At 40.3% G+C, this 24,143-nt stretch overlaps 1 protein-coding gene across 1 annotated transcript; it reads left to right on the top strand.

The window, feature by feature from the left end:
- The first annotated feature begins 1,907 nt into the window (after nucleotides 1-1,907).
- Nucleotides 1,908-3,081, top strand: LOC110937978 (leucine-rich repeat extensin-like protein 3). The gene has a single exon (XM_022180447.2). It carries the CDS (start codon nucleotides 1,908-1,910, stop codon nucleotides 2,880-2,882), a length of 975 nt encoding a protein of 324 aa, XP_022036139.1. The 3' UTR covers nucleotides 2,883-3,081.
- The last annotated feature ends 21,062 nt before the right edge of the window (nucleotides 3,082-24,143 follow it).

Below are 24,143 nucleotides of genomic sequence, written 5' to 3'. Positions count from 1 at the left end.
AATTTCAATTGGAGAACATCTCGATTAGGCCTGGCAAAGTGTGAAGGCTTGGCTAATGGTTCAAGATGGCTTTGGCTTAGCATGAGTTTGTGTATATTAAAAAAAGTCAGGATGAGTTAAGGTTAGAGTAAGTTTGCGTTCGGATGGGCTAAAAATTAAATAAAAAATAAAAAAGCCATAATAGTAAATATAAAAAAAAAAAAAAACATAATTAAATATAAAGATTAAAATGAAGAAGAAATAAAAAAAGTAAAAAAACTAATAAAATTAAAAAAATACATATATAAATACAAATACAAAAAATAACAATTAGTCTAACGCCTTTTATGTTGTACCTGACACATTGTTTTAAATATATACATTTTGACCCATAACCCAAACCTACCCACTTTGCCCGGCCTAGTTAGATTAAACTCGCCTTTGGCTCGTTTCAATGTCTTAATCTAAACCTCGAGCTCGGATAAGTAGCAATATTCGAAGTTTGAGCTCCACTTAAAACTACTAGTTTATAATTTGTTTTATTATTTAACTATCTTTATACATAACTAGGGTGTTACACCCGCGCTTCGGGGCGGGGCGACCTGATTTTTGATCCGATACAAAAGTATGTCGACACGTGTCTTACATCAACTGGAAAACTCGATTAGAAAATTATTTACAAAGTTAAAAGGTTGTTATTGTGAACGCTGAAAGTTGAGAAAAGACAAAAAAAATTATGTCGAAATATAAATCAACTTAAGTTTATAGCGACACGTAAATAAAAATAAAGACGTAAAAGTTGATTAAAAAGTATTTAGAAAGTTAGGATATTGTAAGAGTCAATGCTGAAAATTAAAGGTTATAAGTACAAAAACAAAACCACAAAAAAAAATTGTGCAAGGGGTAAAAGCGTAAAGTTTAAACGTTGACGAAAACTGTAAATTGCAAAAGAACTTGGTATTTAACAAACAACAAACAAAGCATAAGGGCCGAAAACGTACATCACAAGAGATGGGAAAAAAATACGTAAGAAAACAAAACCATAAAAAAATAATGCAAGGGGTAAAACGTAAGGTTAAAAAGTTGATGAAAAATGTAAATTGCAAAAGAAGTTGGTATTTAAAGGCCGAAAACGTAAATTAAAAAAAAAACCTCAAAAGTTGCGAGGAAAACACCAAAAAAATAAAAGAAAACTCAAAAGTTACTAGGAAAAGACAAACAAAGAAAAAAAAAATCAAAAACCCACCCACATAGCCTTTCTATAGTTAGTATAATTCCCTTTTTAAAATATTTATATTGAGAATTATATATTCTTAACATAGAAACTTTTAACTGTTTTATTAGAAGCCCCTTTGTGGGCGTTATGCGACACGTGTCATGCCACGTTACACATGAGCTTTATGGGGCGTTATTCATAAAGCCCTACCCATTATTACCTAATTATTAAATTTTCAATCTTTTAATTAATTATAAAACCTTAGCTAATTTTTATTGGTCCATTTTTGAAAAGAAACCTCCATACCGGCGCCATATCCATAGCGCTGCACCCTTTTTTTTGCCCCATAACGCCGCCCGTCGTGGTGTTCGGGACGTTATGGGGCGCTATGGGAGAACAAAACCCAATCATCACGCCGCACTACAGATACTCTTGTGATTGTATTTAGTAACGTAATCAGTGTTGCTACCATAACCATATTCGTTTTATGAAGTTTAAGCTTGAACTATATGACAACTCAACAAGCCGAACTTGGTAATTTATAACATGGAAGCTTTAGAATTTGGAGTGTTTTGCAATACAATCAATATTAAGAAACTCCATAGCTTAGAATGAGCACCAAGTCTAATGATTCTTGCAAGTAATAATCTCCTGATCCTCAAGTACTACAAATAAGGACACCTCAACCCTTTCTTACATACAATACAATACAATGGCTTCTCCTCTTACTCAATCCTTGTTCCCTCATTTTCCACCACCATCTCCCACCACAACACCACCACCTGCTCCCACTACACCATCAAAACCGCCGCCTCATTTCATCCCACCTCCTCATTTCGTACCCACACCACCACATACGCTCCCACCACCATCACCTCCTCATTTCATCCCCACACCACCACATAATGTCCCACCACCTTCGCCACATCATTCAGTCCCACCACCACATGCGGTCCCACCACCATCACCTCCTCATTTCGTCCCCACACCACCACATAATGTCCCACCACCTCATTCGGTCCCACCACCACATGCAGTTCCTCCACCATCGCCCCCTCATTCTGTCCCCACACCACCACATGCGGTCCCACCACCATCGCCTCCTCATTCGGTTCCACCACCACCTCATACGGTCCCACCACTATCGCCTCCTCATTTTGTCCCCCCACCACCACATACCATTTCACCACCACCACATACGGTCCCACCTCCTCCTCCTCATATCGCCCCCCCACCGCCCCATACCATCTCACCGCCACCACCACACACCTTCCCGCCACCTCCACCACATACCCTCCCGCCACCTCCACCACCTCCAAGCAACCATTCCACAGTAATCGTGGTGGTGTTCGTCTCATGCGGTGGTGTTTTCTTCTTGGCATTCATGATGGCGGCATTGTGGTGCTTTCTCAAGAAGAGGAAGAAGATGGTTAGAAAAGCCGAAAACATCCATTTCGACGAACACCGAAAGGTGACAGAAAGAATTGTACAAGGGCCACACGGGACTGAAACCGCAATTCTTTCCGAGGAAGATGATATTCACATTGAAGAAGATATCAGGAAGAGCGAGCTCGAAAACTTCCGACAAGGGTTGCATTTGAAATATGGGGACACCTACAACATTGGTGGTCCGGCTGATCCCGGAAAACCGTCGTCTAGTTCCGGTCATCACTACCTGCATGGCTAGAAGTACGTTGCTACAACGGCAAAACCTTCATTTCTCCTTAAATAACAATATGCTGTTGTGTTGTGAAATTTCATTTATTCTTGCTTCATGTGTATGAATTTAATGGACAACAAAAATGGCCCTTGTTTTCAAATTTTCTTTTGTTTTACGTCAACTTTTATTATATTTTTATGTACTTGGAAAGTTTTTAACGGCTTAATATATAAACATAAAATAACTTTTCCATCATCATTTCTTTCACTTATAGGAAATAAATTAGAATTGTTTCAAATAAACATATAAACGAGTTACTTTTGAACAGGTTTTATATATTCAATTTTCATGGAGGTTAAGTTTGGTGTGTTGATCTGTTCTTTAGGTAAACATGATAGAAACAAGAAAATTAGAATTTGTGTACCTGATTATTGTGGTTCCAACAATTATTTGTTAGCCAAAGAAATAAGATAAGATAGGATACTAGATAAAAATTAGAGATAGGGGCTCTAAATTCATATTTTTTTTCCATATTCTTCTAAGGATATAACAAAGGCTATTATTATAACCTTAAAACCCACTACTACAACTACCCGACTCCTATTGATCTATTCAACAAAATAAACGGACCAACTAACTACAAATACCCACTAATTAAATGACAAAATTACTACTAACACCTAGGGTGTAAACAAGCCCAGATGCTCGAGAGCTACTCGTTATCGGCTCGGTTAAAAGCTCGAACGAGCCGAGTTTTAACAAGCCCGAGCTCGAGCCTGAAATAGAGCTCGTTTAGTTATCGAGCCCGAGCTCGAGCTCGAGCCTAAAATACAAAGCTCGTTTAAGCTCGCGAGCCTAAACGAGCCCAAAAAAAATTTATTTATTTTATATATAATATAATAATAATTATGATAATATTGGCGAGCCGAGCTTTGGCTCGTTTAAGCGATACTAAAGCGAGCTCGAGCCGAGTTTTTAGCTCGTCTAAGGTTGTTCTTAAAATAGCTCGAGCCGGCTCGTTTACACCCCTACTAACACCACCCGTAGTGAGGTTTTTTGTCGTTTTTTCCTAAAAAGACGCCCAAACACGCCCATTGACCGCCCCGGGGGCGTTTTTCTTCAAAAATTGGGTTGGGGCGTGCTAAATTAAGTGCCGGATCAAGATTTTGTTGGCCAATCACAGGTATCCTTCTTTTTGTTTGGCCAATACCTTTTTTTATGGGTTTTTTTTAATTTAATTCTTTACACCTCTTTTAACATAATGCCCCACAATGCCCACATCCCCACTAGTCCACTACACCCATTTTAGAAAAACGTCCTATAATGCCTCATTACTGACTGGACTGTCATATAACGCAAAACATAAAAAGGTAGGAGCATTATTTGTGTCTTCTACTACATATGGTCAAACATATAGAACTAAACTAATCTTCCACATGATTGTTTACTACATGCATGGAGTTACACTTCACAAGTGCCTTGGGTGAGTAATCCAATAAATCGTATCATTAAGCACATAACACTGATTTAGCCAGTGTATCGCATTGATGGAGGTAAACATATTCTTGACTGATTGAGTTCCTATTTAGAGTGTATAGTTTTAATGGCTCAAATGATCTTTGAAAATAACGATTTTAGAGAGAGATGGGGGGAGGGGACTTGAATGGTGTTGATGAGTGACGTTTTTGTTAACCATAAACTCTCTCTATTAAGCTCTATATATGTACACCCAAGGGGAAGCCCTATTCTCTAGTTAGGGTACATACGTCCATCGAATATTTACCATTTAATGATATATGGGGTAACTAAGTCAATGAACAATTATTAGATAAATGATAACAATGACCATATATTATATTTAATACAAATGTAATCTTACATGGTGGATTTCCAGACTTATCGAAAAGGTTAAATTCATGAAACTGAATACTAACTTATCGAAAAGGTTGAATTCATGAAACTGAATACTAACTTATATATCTATTCGTTTCAAATACATACTTTATCAAGGATGCCATTAAACTAAAACCTCTCCCTTTCCGTTTAAAGGAAGATGGAAGGAAGACGGAAAGGGAGAGGTTGTTGACTTTCTATTTGCTGATCTCGTTTCATGATAACGAGTCGGCGAAACTTTTTTTCGACGACAAGGTGATTTGGGGGCCGTGGTTTTCAAGATTGGATCCTTGGAACGGCCAGACGCTTCCCCTCGAGAGGATAGCCTGGCTGAAGTTGTGTGGGATTCCGCTTCATTTGCTAGATTCTGATGTTTTGAGTTTGGTCGGGGAAGTATTCGGGAAAGTTCTTCATATCCCGAATCTTTTTGAGGAGGATCAGGACCTGTCGGTAGTGAGGGTAGGTGTGCTTGTCGGTCTTTCTAAAAGACTATCAGCTGAAGTTTCTTTGCAGTGGAGGAATAGATCTTTTCGTATCTGGGTTGAAGAGGACCCAGTGGTTTGGGTCCCTGATTGTCTGGCCCGTGACGATGGCTCAGAGTTGGAGGATATTCCGACATCGGAAGCTGTTCCGGTGGACAGTATGGAGGGTTCCGGCATTGGGGAAAAGGAGACGGGTGATCCAGCGGGTATGGGTGGGGTAGCGGAAGAGTCGCCAACTTTTAACGTTCCCTTTTCCCAGGCTAATAATGTTCCGGTGCATGAGGAAAGAGAATTTGGTGGCTTGGAGTCGTGCATGGGGGATGGTGGTTTGAACAGAGAAGAGACGGCGGGCTCAGTTTCCAAGATGGGCGGAGATTTGGGGACTATCTTTAATTATGATTCCTTTTTGGGAAAAGGTAATGGGGTCACGTGCTCTGATGTTGGGCAGAAAGGTTTGTTTGTCTTTAAGTCTGGGAAGAAGTCGAAGAGGCGTAGGAAGGTAAATTCTAAAGGTCAAAATGTGGGTAGTTCTGGTAGCCCAAACTGTTTGTTGGACTCAAGTGAAAAGTCTCGGCCCACTAAAAGGAACAGGGCCCAGTTGGAGACTGCTAGTGACCCATGCTCTTTTGATAAGGTCCAGGGCCTGATGAAGGACAAAAATAACAGGGGAGAGGATGGTTCGGCTACAGGGGATCATGATTCAGGTTCCGTGCCGACTCCCACAGGTGGGGTTCCATTCGATCTCAACTTCAGGGTGGATCCGGAGGTCTCCACATCGACGCAGAACCAGGAAACGGAGGTGGAAGCTGGTAATTTCAGCGGTGTCAAAGCGGTGGATCAGGAGGCCAGTGCCACGGTTAGGTTAGGGGTTCGATTGGGCATGGAGCTGGGAAACAAAGAGGAGCTTGTCAAGAAGGTTATTATGGGAAAAGGTATTAATGAGTGTTACCCATGAATTTCCTTTCTTTAAACGTCAGAGGGCTGGGGGTGGGGAGAAAGCTAGGTGGATAAAAGGGATTGTGGCTAAATTTGGTGTTAGTTTTGCGGCATTTCAAGAGTCCAAGTGTTCTTCTTTGGACAATATGGGTATTTCGAGGTTGTGGGGTGGGAAAGACTTTGGTTTTGAGTGGGTGGAGTCCAATGGTCAGTCGGGGGGATTAGTTAGTGTGTGGGACAAAAATTTGTTTGAGATGGAAGATTCAGTTAAAGACAGAAATTTTTTGGTGGTTAGGGGAAAATAAAAGGGAGTGGTCATCGTTTGAATATTGTTAATGTTTATGCTCCTCAGGACCTCCAGTCCAAAAGAGTGTTGTGGGATCGGCTAGCTAGTGTGATTGATGAGTCGTTGGGGCTGTGGGTTTTACTTGGCGATTTTAATGCTGTTCGGGCCCCGGAGGAGCGGTTGAATACCCGGTTTAATCCCGCATGTCCTAGGTGGTTTAACTCTTTCATTTTCAATGTTGGGTTGCTGGAATACAATATGAAAGATAGGAAGTTTACGAGGTGGGCCAATGAGGGGAGGAAGTTGAGTAAGATCGATAGGTTTCTTGTGTGTCCGGGTTTCTTTGGGTTGTGGCCGGAAGCTTGTTTGAGAGCCTTGCCTAGGGGATTGTCGGACCATTGTCCTATCGTTTTAATTACTAAAGAATCTAACTTTGGGCCTAAGCCTTTCCGGGTGTTTGATTCTTGGATTGGTCGCCCGGGGTACGACATTACGGTTAGAGAAGCGGCCTCGAAGTTCGATTGGGTTGGGCCGGCGGACCTTCGTTTATTAAAAAAGTTTGAATTCATAAGGAATCAAGTGAGGGAGTGGAGGGATGATTTGTTAAAGAAGGAAGGAGAGTCTGAAGCCAAAGCTAGGATGGAGTTAGAGGAGTTGGAGTCTATTATGGAGATTAGAGACTTAGGCGAGGAAGAAGAGTGGATCCTTGCGGAAAATGGAAGGGTTATTCAGGAGTTGGAAGAGAATAAGACTAAGGATCTTAAGCAGCGTTCACGCGTTAAATGGGCTAAAGCGGGCGACGAAAATTCGAAATTTTTTCATGCTATGATTAATTACAGGAGGGCTAGTAACAGAATTCACGGATTACAGATTAACGGTTCGTGGTGCGAAAAACCGACTAGGATAAAGAAGAGTGTTTTTGAATTTTTTCGGGACAAATTCAAAGAAGAATTGGTAGCTCGACCTCTTATCTCTTGTGAGAATTTGAAGAAGATTAGTCCGGAGGAGGCGGGTAATTTAGTGGCTGGATTTAGTGTGGAAGAAATTAAGGCGGCTGTGGCGGAGTGTGGTGGGGACCGTGCGCCGGGCCCTGATGGGCTGAATTTTAACTTTTTTAAGCATTTTTGGGACGTTTTTGAAGCTGATTTTGTGGAAGTGTTGAATGAGTTCCATTCTAGGGGGATGCTTAGTAGAGGGTGTGCCTCTTCGTTCATTACTTTGATTCCCAAGGTGAGAGACGCGTCTAGCCTGCATGAGTTTCGGCCGATTAGCCTAGTTGGAGCTATTAACAAAGTTATCTCCAAGGTTTTAGCGAATCGCCTGAAAAAGGTCCTTCCTTCGGTTATCTCGGAGAATCAATCGGCTTTTGTTAAAGGAAAGTTTATCTTGGATGGTCCGCTTATTATTAACGAAACTGTTAATTGGATCAGGAAAAGCAAAAAGAAGGCGTTTTTATTGAAAGTCGACTTCGAAAAGGCGTATGATAATGTTAACTGGGGGTTCGTTAAAATGGCTTTTACACAAATGGGATTTCCGCCTTTATGGTGTGCTTGGGTTCACGGGATTCTCTCTTCGGCTAGAGCAGCGGTTTTGGTAAATGGTTCCCCGACGTTTGATTTTCAGTGTCATAAAGGTATGAGGCAAGGAGATCCGTTGTCGCCATTCCTTTTTCTTATTGTGATGTAGGTTCTATCGTGTTGTTTTGAGAAGGCGATCGAGGTCGGAGTTTTTCCAGGTATTAGGCTCCCTAACGATGGGCCGGTTTTGTCTCATTTGCTTTATGCGGATGATGTCCTTATTGTCGGGGAATGGTCGGAGGAGAGTATCATAAATGTGATTAGGATTTTGAGAGGATTTCATATATGTTCAGGTCTGAAAATCAACTTGGACAAGTCGAATATTTATGGTATTGGGGTGCCAGAATCAGAGTTGGATTCGGTTGCTTCGCGGATTGGGTGCAACGCGGGTTATTTCCCGTTCAAGTATTTGGGGTTAACTGTGGGAGCTAATATGAATCGAATTGTGAATTGGAATCCGGTTGTGGAGATGTTCAAAGCTAGGCTTTTGCTTTGGAAGGCGTCGGTTTTGTCGATAGGTGGGAGGATCACTCTCATCAAGTCGGTTTTGGAATGTTTGCCGAATTACTTTTTTTCTCTGTATAAGGCGCCGGTGGGGGTTGTGAACCATCTTGAGACGATTGTTAGGAGGTTTCTTTGGGGTGGTAATGGCACGGACAGGAAGATGAGTTGGGTTTCATGGGATAGGGTGGCTTCCCCCATTGATCATGGTGGTCTCGGGTTGCGGAAGCTCGGGTCAATTAATATCTCGCTGATTTTGAAGTGGGCTTGGAGGTTCAAAACTGAGAAGAACAACTTGTGGGTGAAAGTGATCTCGGGTATTCATGGCAACAGGAGGGATTGGGGTTTCCTTCCTTTTAGGAGATCCTTGGGCGGAGTGTGGGGTAACATTGTTAAAGTTGCGTCGAATCCGTTGCGGGGCCAAGATAGTTTTATGCAGTTCACAAGAGGGATAATCGGCAATGGCAGAGACATTTCCTTCTGGTTGGATCCATGGTTGTTGAAGGATCCGCTCAGAACTTGCTTTCCAAACCTTTTTCAGCTCGAGCTTGATAAAAAATGTTGCGTTAGGGACCGGATTGTGAGGCCTGTTTCGAACCCGGAAGCTTCATGGAGATGGAGAAAACCGCCTTGCAGTAATGAGGAATTAGCGGAATGGCTGGCTCTCTGTTCTCTTCTTCATGACGTGTCGTTGTCCGAGGATCATGACAAATGGAGGTGGGATGGTGACGAGTCGGGTGAGTTCAGTATCAAGTCCATTAAAAGTCTGTTAGACCCCGACTGTAATCCCGGCAACAGGTTTATTTGGGAGTGGTGCTCTTGGCTCCCATTGAAATGTAATGTTTTCGCTTGGAGGGCGGAGATGGAGCGGTTACCGACGAGGCTGGAACTTGTTAAACGGAACATTCAAGTTGCTGATGTCAGCTGTCCGCTTTATGCTTCTGGGGACGAAACTGCGGTTCATTTGTTCACTGCTTGCTGTTTCGCGGCGGAAGTCTGGACCAAGGTGAGTAGATGGTGCAAGGTCCCTTACCTTGTGGCTTTCTCTTTCAAAGACATTCTGGATGCACATCGGCACTGTGGGTTAAAAGGGAAAGAACAGGTGATGTACCAAGGTATAGTTATTGTTACCTGTTGGCTGATTTGGAAGGCTAGGAACAAATTAATCTTTTGTGGGAAGCAGCCGAAGGCCGAGGAAGTTTTCTGCGCGATTAAGTCTGCTTCTTACCTTTGGTTTAAATGTAGATCGAAATGTATAGATTTATCTTGGGATAGGTGGTGTAAATTTGCTTAGTTCTTGTTGGTGGTTGGCCGTCCGGGGTTTTTTCTTCTCTCGGGCTGGTCGTTTTTTAATGAAGTTCTCGTTTCAAAAAAAAAAAGTAAAAAAAAAAACTAGAATTAATAATCCTATAAGGTGTCATTAAAATCAATAACTAAACCCTATAAGTTTAATATCACATTAACATGTTAATAGATCTAATTTCAACTTTAATTAAGTTTAAAATAACATATTAATGTGATCCTTCGCTCATCCGTCAAAAACTGCTTATAGACGGCGTCAATAGTTAATCATCCTTAATTCTAATTTAAATTATTATGTATCTATTATCTATCTATTAAAAGATGAAGTTTGTGAATAGTGTAGGAACCGTTTGCGTAATTAAATAAAATAAAACAAATTTTATTAAACGATTACAATACAGAAATAAGAAAGATAAAATTCTAGTACAATTACAATTGAAATAAACCAAAATACAAGAAAGAGTAGAAACAAAATTGACTGAGCAGTAGTACTGCCGGAATTCGCCTACAACCCGAAGGTTACCTTGAGAACTGCAAGAAAAGAATCAGAAGTAGGAAGAAAGTTGTTTGCATAAGCTGTTGTCTAGCTGGAGTTTCGTAGTGTCCTCTACAGCAAGGTATGGAGCTGTATTTATACAGCTCCCGGTTTGAAACAGCCAAAAACGAATTAAATGAGAGGTTTAAATTGCATTAAACGTCTTCAATGCAATTTAATACGTCATTTAATTCTCAGTCAAAGCCTATTAACTCGTCAGTTACGAACCTGGACTGAAACTGCATTGTCATTCAATGCTGGAAGCTTCTGCGCGCTCAAGCCACCCTGGTGCGCCGCGCACGACACAACAGGACCCAACACCATGCGCGCAACCTTCACCACTTGGTCCTTGCAACCTCTGCGATCCACCACGCGCACGTGATCAAAAATACAAAGGCGACTCTCAAGCGGCTGGCGGCGTGCGAAGTGCAAAGTGCGCCATCAAAGCGCCACATTGCGCCTCATCGCCCACGCCACGCGCGCGAGCGTGTGCGAGTGCGAGTGCGAGTGCGAGTTAGAGTGCTCCGCACCCTTCGCGAGGACACTAGTGTGTGCTTCCATGAAACAATAAGGATGGAGAGTTCCACCTTAAATACCCATTTAAGTTCCATCTCTCCCCCGATGTGGGACAAGGTGCTACTTTCCCTTTTGTTTCAGCATTCAATGTTTCAAACACCCAACTTTGAGCATCGATATCTCATTCATCTTAGCTCCGTTTTGGACGTGGTTTAGTTCGTTGCGAAGCTCTTGCAACATAGAACACAAACCCACAAATAAATATATAAAACCCGCTCATTTTATTATATTTATTTCTAGTCCAAAATAGGAAAAAATCATTTTCCTATATTTGTGAAAAATGCTATTTTCACCTATTTTTCCAACAATCACCCACATGAAAAATGGTATTTTCATCAAATTTCCAACAATCCCCCACATGTATGGAAATGGATCTTTTCCTTACACTTTTCAACGATAAACTTCGACAGCTGAGTATTGCAAGATAGGTAGGTTGTCACCTTTGAACCTTCTTTTGTGAAGCGCACTTAGCTTACTAGCGGTGTGGAGACGCGATGTCCTTGAACATACCTCCATTTGTGTAAACGACAATACACTTCACACAATACTCTCCTTGGTTTGGCCAACTCCTCATTGTCGTGTCCTATTATGGTCCTGGAACACTAGCCTGGTTCTACGAGAGCTCTAGGATTTGCGCACCCCATAAATCCATTTGAAGCGACCCCACTTCTCTCTAACATAGGTGATTCCCCTGAATCATTAAAAGCATCATGGTTATTTGATTTCCCGAAATCGTTAACCTTAATATGCTTAACCTCACTTCAATGTCACTGATTGGAATGGACTAGGAAGTATATTTAACTCACTTTTAGTTTTGGGGTACTCCCCCACAGTGACTCCGTTTTGGTCATATTATTAAGTTGTCCTATTGAACTTAGATCTTGGGATCTCCAGTCAACTAAGTTAGGTTTCCCTCATATTCCCATTTACCACGGGCTTTAGTCCCATTCCTCTTGACGACGTTTCTACTAACTCTCTGCTTAAGCCTTTTGTAAACGGGTCCGCAATGTTATCCGCTGATCTCACATAATCAATTGTGATAACACCCGTTGAGAGTAGTTGTCGTATCGTGTTATGTCTACGTCGCATATGCCTTGATCTGCCATTGTACATCAAGCTTTGAGCTCTACCAATCGCTGATTGGTTATCACAATGTACACATATGGCTGGCAAAGGCTTTGGCCATCTTGGAATATATTCCACGAATTGACGTAGCCATTCCGCCTCCTCACCTGACTTATCCAAGGCGATAAATTCAGATTCCATTGTGGACCTCGCTATAACCATTTGCTTAGAAGACTTCCAAGCAATAGAGCTCCTCCAAGTGTAAACACGTAACCACTTGTTGATTTGGAATCCTTATTATCCGATATCCAGTTTGCATCAGTGTATCCTTCGATCACTGCTGGTTGTCGGGTATAATGCAGTCCATAATCTCTTGTGTATCTTATGTATCTAAGCACCCTCGTGATAGCCTTCCAATGATTCACGCACGGATTGCTGGTGTATCTACTTAGTCTACTCATCGCGTAAGCCAAGTCGGGTCTAGTACATGTCATTAGATACATGAGACTGCCAATAATTCTTGAATACTCTAACTGAGCAACTCCATCTCCTTTATTTTTCTTGAGATGTTGGGAGGTATCAACTGGAGTTCGAGCTGCACTCGTATCTCCCGAGTTGAATTCTTCAAGAATTTTATCCACATAGTGAGATTGACTTAACACAAGACCATCTTGGGTTCTTATGATCTTTACTCCAAGAATCACATCTGCTAAACCCATGTCTTTCATGTCAAATCTCGCTTTCAACATGCTTTTAGTAGCTTTGATAATTTTATCATTACTCCCAATGATAAGCATATCGTCTACATAAAGGCATAATATCACATAACCTTCATTTGTGTCTTTGAAATAAACACATTTGTCGCACTCATTTATTTTGAAACCATTGTCAATCATGACATGATCAGACTTTTGGTGCCATTGTTTTGGTGCTTGCTTCAAGCCATACAAAGACTTGACGAGTTTACATACTTTACCCTCTTGACCTGGGGCAGATAAACCTTCAGGTTGCTCCATGTAAATCTCGTCTTCTAAATCTCCATTTAGAAATGCGGTTTTAACATCCATTTGGTGAACTTCCAAATTTCTTAAAGCCGCTATAGCAAGAACCAATCTAATCGAGGTTATGCGCGTCACAGGCGAGTAGGTATCAAAGTAATCTAGACCTTACTTTTGTCTAAATCCTTTTATCACCAACCTAGCCTTGTACTTATCAATACTTCCATCAGTTTTCATCTTCCTTTTGAATATCCAACGATATCCAAGTGGTTTGCAACCAGGTGGAAGATCTACTAACTCCCAAGTATGATTTTGCAATATAGAATCTATTTCATTTGTTATTGCTTCTTTCCATTGAGGTCCTTCTGAAGAGGAAACCGCTTCGCGATATGTATTGGGCTCGCCCTCAACCATATAGCTAACGAAGTCTGGACCGAAGGATTTTTCAACCCTTGGCCTTTTACTTCGCCTACGATCAGTTTCTTCAACCTCAGATCGTTCATGTGTCTTATAATGAACTACCTCATCAACGGGTGTAGATGAGCTTTCACCTACTTCAAAATTAGGTGTTGATGACGTTGCATGTGTTTGTCTTCTCAAAGGAAACACATTTTCAAAGTAAGACACAACGTTAGGATTCACCTCCATGATAGTGTTTACGTGTACATCAGGATTCTTGGACTCGTGTACAAGAAAGCGATGTGCACTACTTTGATGCACATACCCGATAAATATGCAATCAATAGTTTTGGGTCCTATCCTAAGAGCCTTAGGAGGTGGTACATTCACCTTTGCTAGGCACCCCCACACTTTCAAGTATTTGTATGAAGGCTTCTTCCTTTTCCATAACTCATATGGAGTTTCTTCTCTCTTTTTGAGTGGTATCTTATTCAAAAAATAATTAGCCGAGAGAATGGCTTCCCCCCACATTTCCTGGCTCACCCCAGAACTTATCAACATGGTGTTCATCATTTCTTTCAATGTGCGGTTCTTTCGTTCCGCCACGCCATTTGATTGTGGAGAATACAGGAGGTGTACACTCATGTACAATGCCACTTTTTGCGCATAAATCGGCAAAAGGTGCAACATATTCGCCTCCTCGATCGCTTCATAAAGCTTTTATCTTCTTTTGAAGTTGATTCTCAACTTCATTTTTATACAAGATAAATTTACTTATTGCTTCATCTTTACTTTTTAGTAAATATACATAGCAATATTTAGTACTATCATCAATAAACGTGATGAAGTACTTATTTCCACCTCTTGTGGGTATCGCTTTTAAATCACAAATATCGGTGTGAATTAAATCAAGGGGTTCGGTTATTCGTTCAACCGATTTCGATGATGATCTTGTAAGTTTGGATTCAACGCATGTTTCACATTTATAGTGTGAATCAATATGGAATGTAGGTATACAATTTAAATTGATTAAACGGCGTATTGAATTAAAATTTACGTGACCTAATCTACCATGCCATTTATTCGAATCAGAAAACTCAAGCATATAAGTAGAAGTAGTAGCAATTTTATTCATGTTCTTGACAGCCATTACATTTAATTTGAACATGCCGTTTTGGGCATAGCCCTTGCCTACATACATTCCTCGTTTAGTTAGTACAAATTGATCGCTCTCAAAAACTAAACGAAATCCAAACTTGTTAAGCAACCATCCCAAGACTAGATTCTTGCACAAGTCCGGGACATACAATACGTTGCTTAGAGTGAGCTTCTTCCATGAAGTCCACTTCAAGATCACCGTTCCTTCACCCATGATGTCAGCGGTGGCTGCATTTCCCATATACAGCTTCTCTTCTCCAGAAAGCGCCTTGAAGGTGGTAAAGAGGCTTTTGTCTGCGCAAACGTGACGGGTCGCGCCGTTTCAACCCACCATCCTTTTGGAGTGTTGGTCACAGTATTGACCTCATCCATCATTGCGCTTTTGTCGGAAATCATTGCGACCAAAGGCAATCCGTCTTCATCCACCATGTGCGCACGCTCACGCTTTGGTTTCTTGCATTTGTTAGCCCGATGCCCCGGCTCGTCACAGTTGTAACAAGTCCCTTGAAACGTTTGAGGTTTCTTTTTCACAACCCCTTTGTTCGGTCCAAGGTTGCTAGCCTTTGCTTCCCCTTTGTCCTTTTTCCCCCTTGCCCTTCGCGCCCTTAGAGGATTGCCCATGCTTAACCAAATTTGCGCTAGCACTAGTCTGCGCAAGGCTGCCTTTTAGGGCAATTCTATTGTTCTCTTCAATCCGAAGACGAACAATAAGGTCCTCTATAGTCATCTCCTTTCGTTTGTGTTTAAGATAATTCTTAAAATCAACCCAACTAGGAGGTAACTTTTCAATCATCGCTGCCACTTGGAATGTCTCGCTAAGTGTCATGCCTTCCGCAGAGATGTCATGAAGTATAATTTGGAATTCTTGGACTTGATTCATAACTGTTTTAGAATCAACCATTTTGAAATCCAAAAAACGGGCTACCACAAATTTCTTTGTGCCAGCATCCTCCGTTTTGTACTTCTTGTCTAAGGCATCCCAAAGGTCTTTGGAAGTCTTGACGTTGTAGTACACATTATACGACGCATCCGACAAGCCGTTTAACACATAGCCACGACATATGAAATCCGAATGCTTCCACGCATCTACCGCACACTGTCTTTGTGTGTCGGTCTCCCCTTCCACAGGTTGGGGAGCGGTTTCCGTTAAGAACCTCGCAAGGTTCATGGTGGTCAGGTAGAAGAACATCTTCTGCTGCCACCGCTTGAAGTGTAGACCCGAGAACTTCTCGGGTCGTTCAGCGGGATTAGCCACTGTGGACGCTCCCACAGTGGTGGCGTTCAAGGGGGTTCCCGTCACAACACTCGTGTTGTTAACGTTGACGTTTTCATTCGACATAATTTTTCAAAATTTAGTCAAAAAATTCTTATTTACGCAAAAACCAGAAGTAAACAATTAAATTTTAATTTTACCACAAATTTACTGTTTAGGCTTCTAAGTCCAACTTTGAAGACCAAAAACAGAAAATTTTTAATAATTAGAACTTACTGATTGGCGTCTAAGTCCAACTTTGAAGACCAAATCAGAAAGTTTATTATCAATTTTTAGGACAATCTGAATGTAACCAGGAGTACTCGTTTTGTTTCCCAGGGTACAACAGCCGGAGCAGTAGTACAGCCGGAATTCGCCTACAACCCGAAGGTTACCTTAAGAACTGCAAGAAAAGAATCAGAAGTAGGAAGAAAGTTGTTTGCATAAGCTGTTGTCTAGCTGGGGTTTCGTAGTCCTCTACAGCAAGGTATGGAGCTGTATTTATACAGCTCCCGGTTTGAAACAGCCAAAAACGAATTAAATGAGAGGTTTAAATTGCATTAAACGTATTCAATGCAATTTAATACGTCATTTAATTCTCAGTCAAAGCCTATTAACTCGTCAGTTACGAAGCTGGACTGAAACTGCACTGTCATTCAATGCTGGAAGCTTCTGTGCGCGCGTGCGCGAGCAAGCCACCCTGGTGCGCGCGCGCCCAGGTCTGCACGCCCATGCGCGGTGCGTCCTCTTGGCTTACTGCCATGCGCGCATGCGCCACACTGGATCAAGTCCATGCGCGCGTGCGCCACGTCACCTGTGAGCCCATACGAGCGTGCCACACAATCGCGCCGTATTGGCTTACTCTGGTGCGCCACGCACGACACAGCAGGACCCAGCACCATGCGTGCAACCGCGCGCCTCCAACCCGCATGCCTTCACCACTTGGTCCTTGCAACCTCTGTGAACCACCACGCGCACGTGGTCAAAAATACAAAGGCGACTCTCAAACGGCTCGCGGCAATGCGAGCGTGCAAAGTACGCCATCAAAGCGCCACATTGCGCCTCATCGCCCACGCCACGTGCGAGAGCGAGTGCGAGTTAGCCTTCGCGAGGACACTAGTGTGTGCTTCCATGAAACAATAAGGATGGAGAGTTCCACCTTAAATACCCATTTAAGTTCTATCTCTCCTCCGATGTGGGACAAGGTGCTACTTTCCCTTTTGTTTCAGCATTTAATGTTTCAAACACCCAAATTTGAGCATCGACATCTCATTTATCTTAGCTCCGTTTTGGACGTGGTTTAGTTCGTTGCAAAGCTCTTGTAACATAGAACACAAACCCACAAATAAATATATAAAACCCGCTCATTTTATTATATTTATTTCTAGTCCAAAATAGGAAAAAATCATTTTCTTATATTTGTGAAGAATGCTATTTTCACCTATTTTTCCGACAAACAGAGCCCATGCCATTTTCATTTATCTCATTATATAATTGTATATAAATCTTCTTTTTCATATATTGATATGTTTGATAAAGTGGTTTACATGGGTTGTTTTAACCGGATGCTGCTGGTTCAAGGCTCCTTTGCCTCTGTTTTTATCACGTTTCAGTTTCTGGCTTTTCATTCAGTCAGATATAGAAACAGAGAGCGATGTGCATGGTGAAGGTCGTCCGGTCATTATGCTCCGGCAAAAAAGGCAAAGGACGATGGTAGCGACAGTTGATCACCGGAAGAAGAATCCGTAACATCGGAAGCAGAAGGTAATTATCTTCAACCGTTTTCTTCTTCATGTATGGATTCTGTTGGTTTGTTTGGGGTTTTCTTCTTATGTTTGCGATTGCGAAAGTAGTACTAAAGAGATATGAAATCTCTACTTATAGTCTTTATCTTGACGTCGTAAGCAGACATGTAATTATCTTCGGGCCTTCCGGTGAACAACGCGATCCCCCATTTCACAAGGTTAGGATTTTGTTTTCTTGATTGAAGTTGCTTTTTCTAAAATGGGTTGTTCAAAGATTGAATCTGTTATTATGCTTTTTGCTACTTTTGGAAGTCTTTCTCTGTCGGTTCTACTTGCTGTTGCCGCTACTACGTCAGTTTACTTCTAAAAAGCAAAGACCACATCAGGTACTTCTTCCATGTATGCTTAATTTTGTGCAACTTGTATGTGTATTCCTCATTGATTATCACAAGATTCCTTTTATTGGTGAACTCCAGTTTTTGGTATAGATGAGTGTCTGGCTTAATTGAAGTTAATGAGTGTATTTTCTATTTTGTCACTTTTTAAATTGTACTAAAAAGGCGGTAGCTAGCGTTGGACGATGGTGAAGGTTGGCTGGGAGTTTCTGCTTGGTGGTATGATTTCGTTAATTTCGGAAAACTGTTATTTATTTAGTTAGATTTGAACGTTTTTTAGTTTTTTATGTGGTTATATGTCAACATATAAAACTTGATTCAGTGTGTTTGTTCCGTTCTAATTCAGTAATTTTGCAGTTCAACATCCTATCCCTAATCTTTGTGTCAATATAATTAATTCGCTCTTGGAAACTAAATATGTTGTTTGATTGATTATTCGGTAAAAAAGCACTTGAATTAGCTACATCTCAGATTAAATTGATAAAAAATAACAAAGGAGTCCATATTAGTTAGACGAAGAGAGAGTCGACTCAGTTGGTTGACACCGGTAGGACCGTGCGACACAAATTTGGGTATGTCGTTTGATTTTTTGTATTTAGTACTTCATCAAAATTGACTTAATAATCAGCATTCATATTTTATCAGGTTTGTTAGTGCACCTACGTCTGCTGACTACGTCTTCCATCAAGTCTTGAAGATTGAACAGATCGGAAATGGCACAGAATCCTAGAATAGATTGTTTGAACAGGGATCGCTTATATGTACACATCTAGGGTCGCTTTTGTGTCATAGTAGTGTATGGATCGCTTATTAGGACATGTTCTGGATCGCTTATGTGTCATGTTGTTTGGGATCACTCATACGGACATGTCGTATGAGCGGACCAGATTATCTATAAATAGGGGAGCGATCCACAACACATAGAAACGGTGTTTTGTTCCGGTATGCTGCCGAAGTGCTGTCAGATCTTGTAACTGAGTTTGAAATCAATACAACAGCAAGTTTAAAGTGTATACAGCTTCAATAGCACCGAATTATTAGTTTCCGCCTCTTAATTCGGATACGAACTTCTCCGAACGACTCAAACAGGTCGACGAACGATCCTACAAGTGGTATCAGAGCTCAGGAGGAGGAGTTCTTGCCATTTTAGCTGCTATTCTTCTGATTTTCTACACTTTCTTCACTTTTTCAAAATTTTTCACGGTAAAACAAGCTCAAAATCACACAGTGCACTCGTAATCATGAATTAACAAATCCTTAAAGTTTTCAGATCTAAAATCGAAGTAGAAACCAAGATTTTAGGTGATTTGTTCATTCAGGATCGCTCAAATGATGACATAAGCATTTGGATCGCTCGAAATTTTCGTCTTAGATTGCTCATTTGATAGTTTCTGGGCCGCCTATTAGTCCAATCTGTTTGGATCGCTTGAAAATTTCAGCTTGGATCGCTTTTGTGACTGAGTTTGGACCGCTCAAACAATTTATCTGGATCGCTCGAATTGAAATTGCCTGGACCGCTCAAAATAGCATTCCTGAACCGCTCATTGAGCAAACTGTGAACCGCTCAAACGAACAAGCCTTGAACCGCTCGAACTAAGATTTCTGGACCGCTCATTGGGATTATATTGGACTGCTTATTTGACATTTGGTTCGATCGCTCGAACTGACATTGTATTTGGACCGTTCCAACGAAATTAGTTTGGTCCGCTTGATTGTTCATTCAGTTGAAACGCTCATTAAGACAGGATATTTCAATTCACTTTTGTGAACGGAGTGTTAAAATTTGGAAATTGTTGTGAATTTGTGAACAATTTGTGAACAATGGATACGGAATTTTATAATGCTTTTGCTACCCCGGTCTCGATTACTCGGAATGCTTTGATTGAAAATGAAACCGGAACGTCTCAGAAACCACCGAAACTCATGGATATTGATGATTACAACGTGTGGTCGGAAAGATTCGGAAATTGGGTCGAAGCTTATCATCTCGATGCGTGGGAACATACTGAAGAACCATATGTTAGACCAGTTAAAAATGGTGTGCAGCAAACACTTCGAGAAATGAGTTCAGATGATAAAAAGAAATACCGTGATGAGAAGCTTATGGTAAGTCTACTTCAGCAAGCAATAAAAGAAGATATTCTGATCTTGCTTCAACATGACGGAACTGCATACTCAATTTGGACTGAGTTGGAAGCAAAGTTTATTGGAAGTGATGATATGCTTAAGAATAAAAAATCTCTCATGAAGAAAGAATTTGATTTGTTTCGTGGTTTAAAGTCTGAAAACACCAAGCAGATTATTGATAGATATTGTAATTTGGTGAGAAATATGATAAAGTTAGGTATTAAAAAGGATACTGATGAGTTAATTGAAAAACTTGCAGATGCGCTTCCATACGAAACATGGGGAACATTTTTGATGATGCTGAGGTCTAACAGAAAAGATTACAAAACTATGACTTTGGGAGATTTTATCAAGCATTTGGAAGCTCAAGAGATGGAGCAGAGAAAGATCGCCAGGATGAAAAACTATGATGGAGAACAGGATATCAGTCTGTACTACAAGCATGGTGCTACTGATTCAACAAAGTTTTCTCCTAAGATTGAAACTGCTTACAGTGTTAAAGATTCTGCTGAGAAGACGGCATCTCAAGGATCAAGCAACAGCACAAGATTTTCATCTTTCGATCCTAATATCTCTGTAACAAAGAATGGTAGAAAACTTCAGTGTAACATTGTGTTAAGCCTTGAAAATGATCAAGACTACACAGAAGAGATTGCTAAAAATCAAATGTCTTTGTTAGGGATGATTTTAGAATCTTATAGTTGTTTTGTTGCAGGAAAGATCGGAAATCCAATGCTCACGAAAGAGGATTACGATCAAATTGATGCTGAAGAAATGGAATTGATGGATATAAAATGGTGTATGGCGAGTGTGATGAGACGTGCTGAAAAGTTTAAACAAATTACCGGCCGTGATGATTTTCGTGATGCAAACGTTTCAACTTTAGGTTTTGATAAATCTAAAGTTACATGTTTTCGTTGCAGGGAGAAGGGGCATTTCAAGAGGGAATGCAAAAACCGTGAAGCTACCGGTGCCCAGAATCCTTTCGGAAACAATGATTATCACAAGAAGGCCATTTATCATCAAATCACTCAACCAGCACAGCAGCATCAGGCACAAACGGCTCATGGAAGAGATGTGGCTGATAAAAGAGCATGTGTTGTTAGTCAGGGAAAATATGATAATTTTACCTGGGAAAAGTATCTTCCAAAAGATAGCAAAGTGTGTCTAGCTGAACAAGATGATGAAAAAATGGCTGAAGGTTTTACCTGGGATGATTTTTGTCCAGATCAAAATCTTATGGCCAAAGAGATGTCTAAAAACACTTCTCATGCTTTCTTTGCTAATGCTTATGATTTGAAATGTGCAGAAAGATGCAGAAAAGTCATGGAAGCTGCTGAAGAGAGACGAAGAAAGATCATAGAGGAGGCTGAAGAGGAAGAGAGATTGAAGGAAGAAGCAAAAGCTGAGAAATTAAGAAGAGCTCAATTTTTAAATTCAAGCAGGACAGTGAAAGAAGTTCCTGAATTTGAGATTAAAGTGGATGCTGAACCGGTCATGGTCCAAGAAAAGTGTATGAACTGTGATTCGCTGATTAAGCAGAACAATGAGCTGTTGCACAATATTCACAAGTTGAAAGAATCGTATGATACTATGAACAGAGAAATCAACAAATATACAGATTCTGATGGTGAATAAGCTGAAGCTATGAATACTTTGAAGATAGCTTATCTGAGACAGCTTGATACGGCAAACTACAACATAAAGAAATGTGCAGATCTCGAGCTTGAGTTGGCAACACAAAAGATAGAAACTGAGAAAGTTAAGAAATTATTAGACAGTTACTCATGTTCTACTTTTGTTGTTGACAGGATTTATCCAGTGGTGAAAGATTTGAAGACATTTGAAGAAGTGAAGATATTTGAAGAAGAAAAATCTGTGACAAAAGATGAAGAAATATTGAAGACTTCTGGTAAGAAACCGAGTGTATCCTATAACAGATGTCCACCCCCGGTCGAAAATGGATATTCACCTCGAAACCCAAATTCAGAAAGAGTCAATCAAGCGATCAATTTGAAATGGGAGTCTGGGTCGTCGGATAACTTACCAGAAAGTATTGATGTCACATATACGTCATCAGACACTGATCATGAGTCAAAGTTGATAAAAAGTATGGTCGATCAGGTGTTAGACACAGATGACAATGAGGAATCAAAACCGAAGTCTAAACCCGAGTTAAAGTCTGGGTCCAGTGCGTCAAAGCAAACAGTCAAAAAGGACAAACGGGTTTATGATAAAGAGTTTTTACTTTCGAAATCTAATTTGAATGATGAATCAGTCAAAGTGGCATATAGTTTGAAAGGTTCAGACAGATTATATTCTGATGAGAGTTTTCCAATAAGAAGTGTCAGAATTGAAATGATTCAAAAGGTTTTCAAAATCACAGAAATTAATATTTCTGAAATAAAAGATTTCAATCTTAATGGAAAACCTAAACAATACACTTCAAGAGATCAACAAAGAATCAACAAGAAAATGGGTTACAATTGTGGTTATAGTTTCCAAAAGAAACCAAACCATAATCGTAATTACAAAAAGAAAGGTCTTGGTTTTATTCCACAGAAAAACTATAAAAATGAAAAAGTTTATAAACCAAAAACAATGTTTGTTGCAGGAAAAACAACTGAAGCTGAAAAAGAAAATTCATTCAGAAATTAAACGAATCAAGAATTCCTTGCTAAGAAGCAAGAGGACATGAAGAAGAAGGAAGATCCGAAGAAGGTTGAAAAGAGATCTTGTTTTCAGTGTAAAGTTGTGGGTCATGTTGCGAAAGATTGTCCAAAGACATTTCGACCAAAACAAGAAGTCTCAAGAAAAATGAAAGAAAAAGTTGTTGAGAAGACTGAACTGTCAACCCGGAAGTTCACAGGCTTTGAGAATTCGACTTATGAAAAAGGAGAATCTTCAAAGAGGGCTTCCAAAAGAATAGACAATACCACAAATCAGAAATGGGTTGTAAAAGGTTCAGGTAACAAGTCTGGTGATGAATCTGATTCCATAAAATCAGAGGAGCCACGTGTTGAGAAAAAGATTGAAAAGAAAGTTCAGAAAGTGGACGATGTGAATTTTCCGCCACTAAGTGATAAAAATTACAAATCTAAAATTGGAAAAGTTGAAATTTCAAATCAGTTTTATTCTGACAAGAAAAAAATTGATGTTGAAAAAACTTTCAATGGAAATGTAAAACGCATCTTTGGAAAAATGGTCAGTGGTAAGGCCCAAAGCATTCAGGATTTTTATGCTTCCAAAGGATGGGTTTACAAGTCAGTTGAAAGGAAAGATGAAAACAATGAGGTTACACCCAAGGAAGGTCAGGCTTGGGTGGATATATTTTTTCAAGAATGAAAACCTGACTTGCCGGAGATCCCAAGATGGTATTGTGGATCATGAATCGGCATCTTTCTAAATCTGTGTTTGAGAAGTTGCAGGACTTGCCGGAACTCCCAGGTTTGTAAGCGAGGAGTAGGAATCGGCACCTTGAGAATTCAACCAAAAGATGGTAATTGGTTGAAAAACAGGTTTGAAAGTTTTTTAGTTGTGGAATGGAGTTGATTTTACAAGTGGTTAAATCAAGGTCATTAAATTGGACTTGATTTAATTATTATTCAAGAAATTGGTAAACAATGTGATGATTTTGCCCCATTTTGACAAAAGGTAAAAACAATGAAACTTATTTTCCGGAACAACCATTCTGATTAAAACAAACTTAAGTGTTTTGAAATCATTATGGGAAAATAGTTTGTTGTGAGGGGGAGTTCTGATTGTTTAAGCCAAATGGATGGAGAATTGAGGTGTTTCGATATCAGTTGTCATATTCTATAAAGTTTGTTTTCAATTTTCATTAGATGTATTTGAATTTTAGGGGGAGTAAGAATTTTTAGAAAATCCAAAAACATCAGAAAATTTGAAAAAGACAAAAACATGATAAAACTGAAAAATGAGTTTTTGTTGCATAAAAGAGGAAATGATAGTACATCAGTGGACTATCACAGCACGCTAAAGAATTGTAAAGTCAAAATGTGATAAACAATCTTACTGTGGATGTGTCAGTAGATTTTCGC

Source organism: Helianthus annuus, chromosome 4 (assembly GCF_002127325.2).
Source record: "Helianthus annuus cultivar XRQ/B chromosome 4, HanXRQr2.0-SUNRISE, whole genome shotgun sequence".
Classification (NCBI taxonomy): Eukaryota; Viridiplantae; Streptophyta; class Magnoliopsida; order Asterales; family Asteraceae; genus Helianthus; species Helianthus annuus.
Note: the sequence above shows the minus strand (reverse complement) of the source record. Positions and strands in the feature narration are given on the sequence as shown.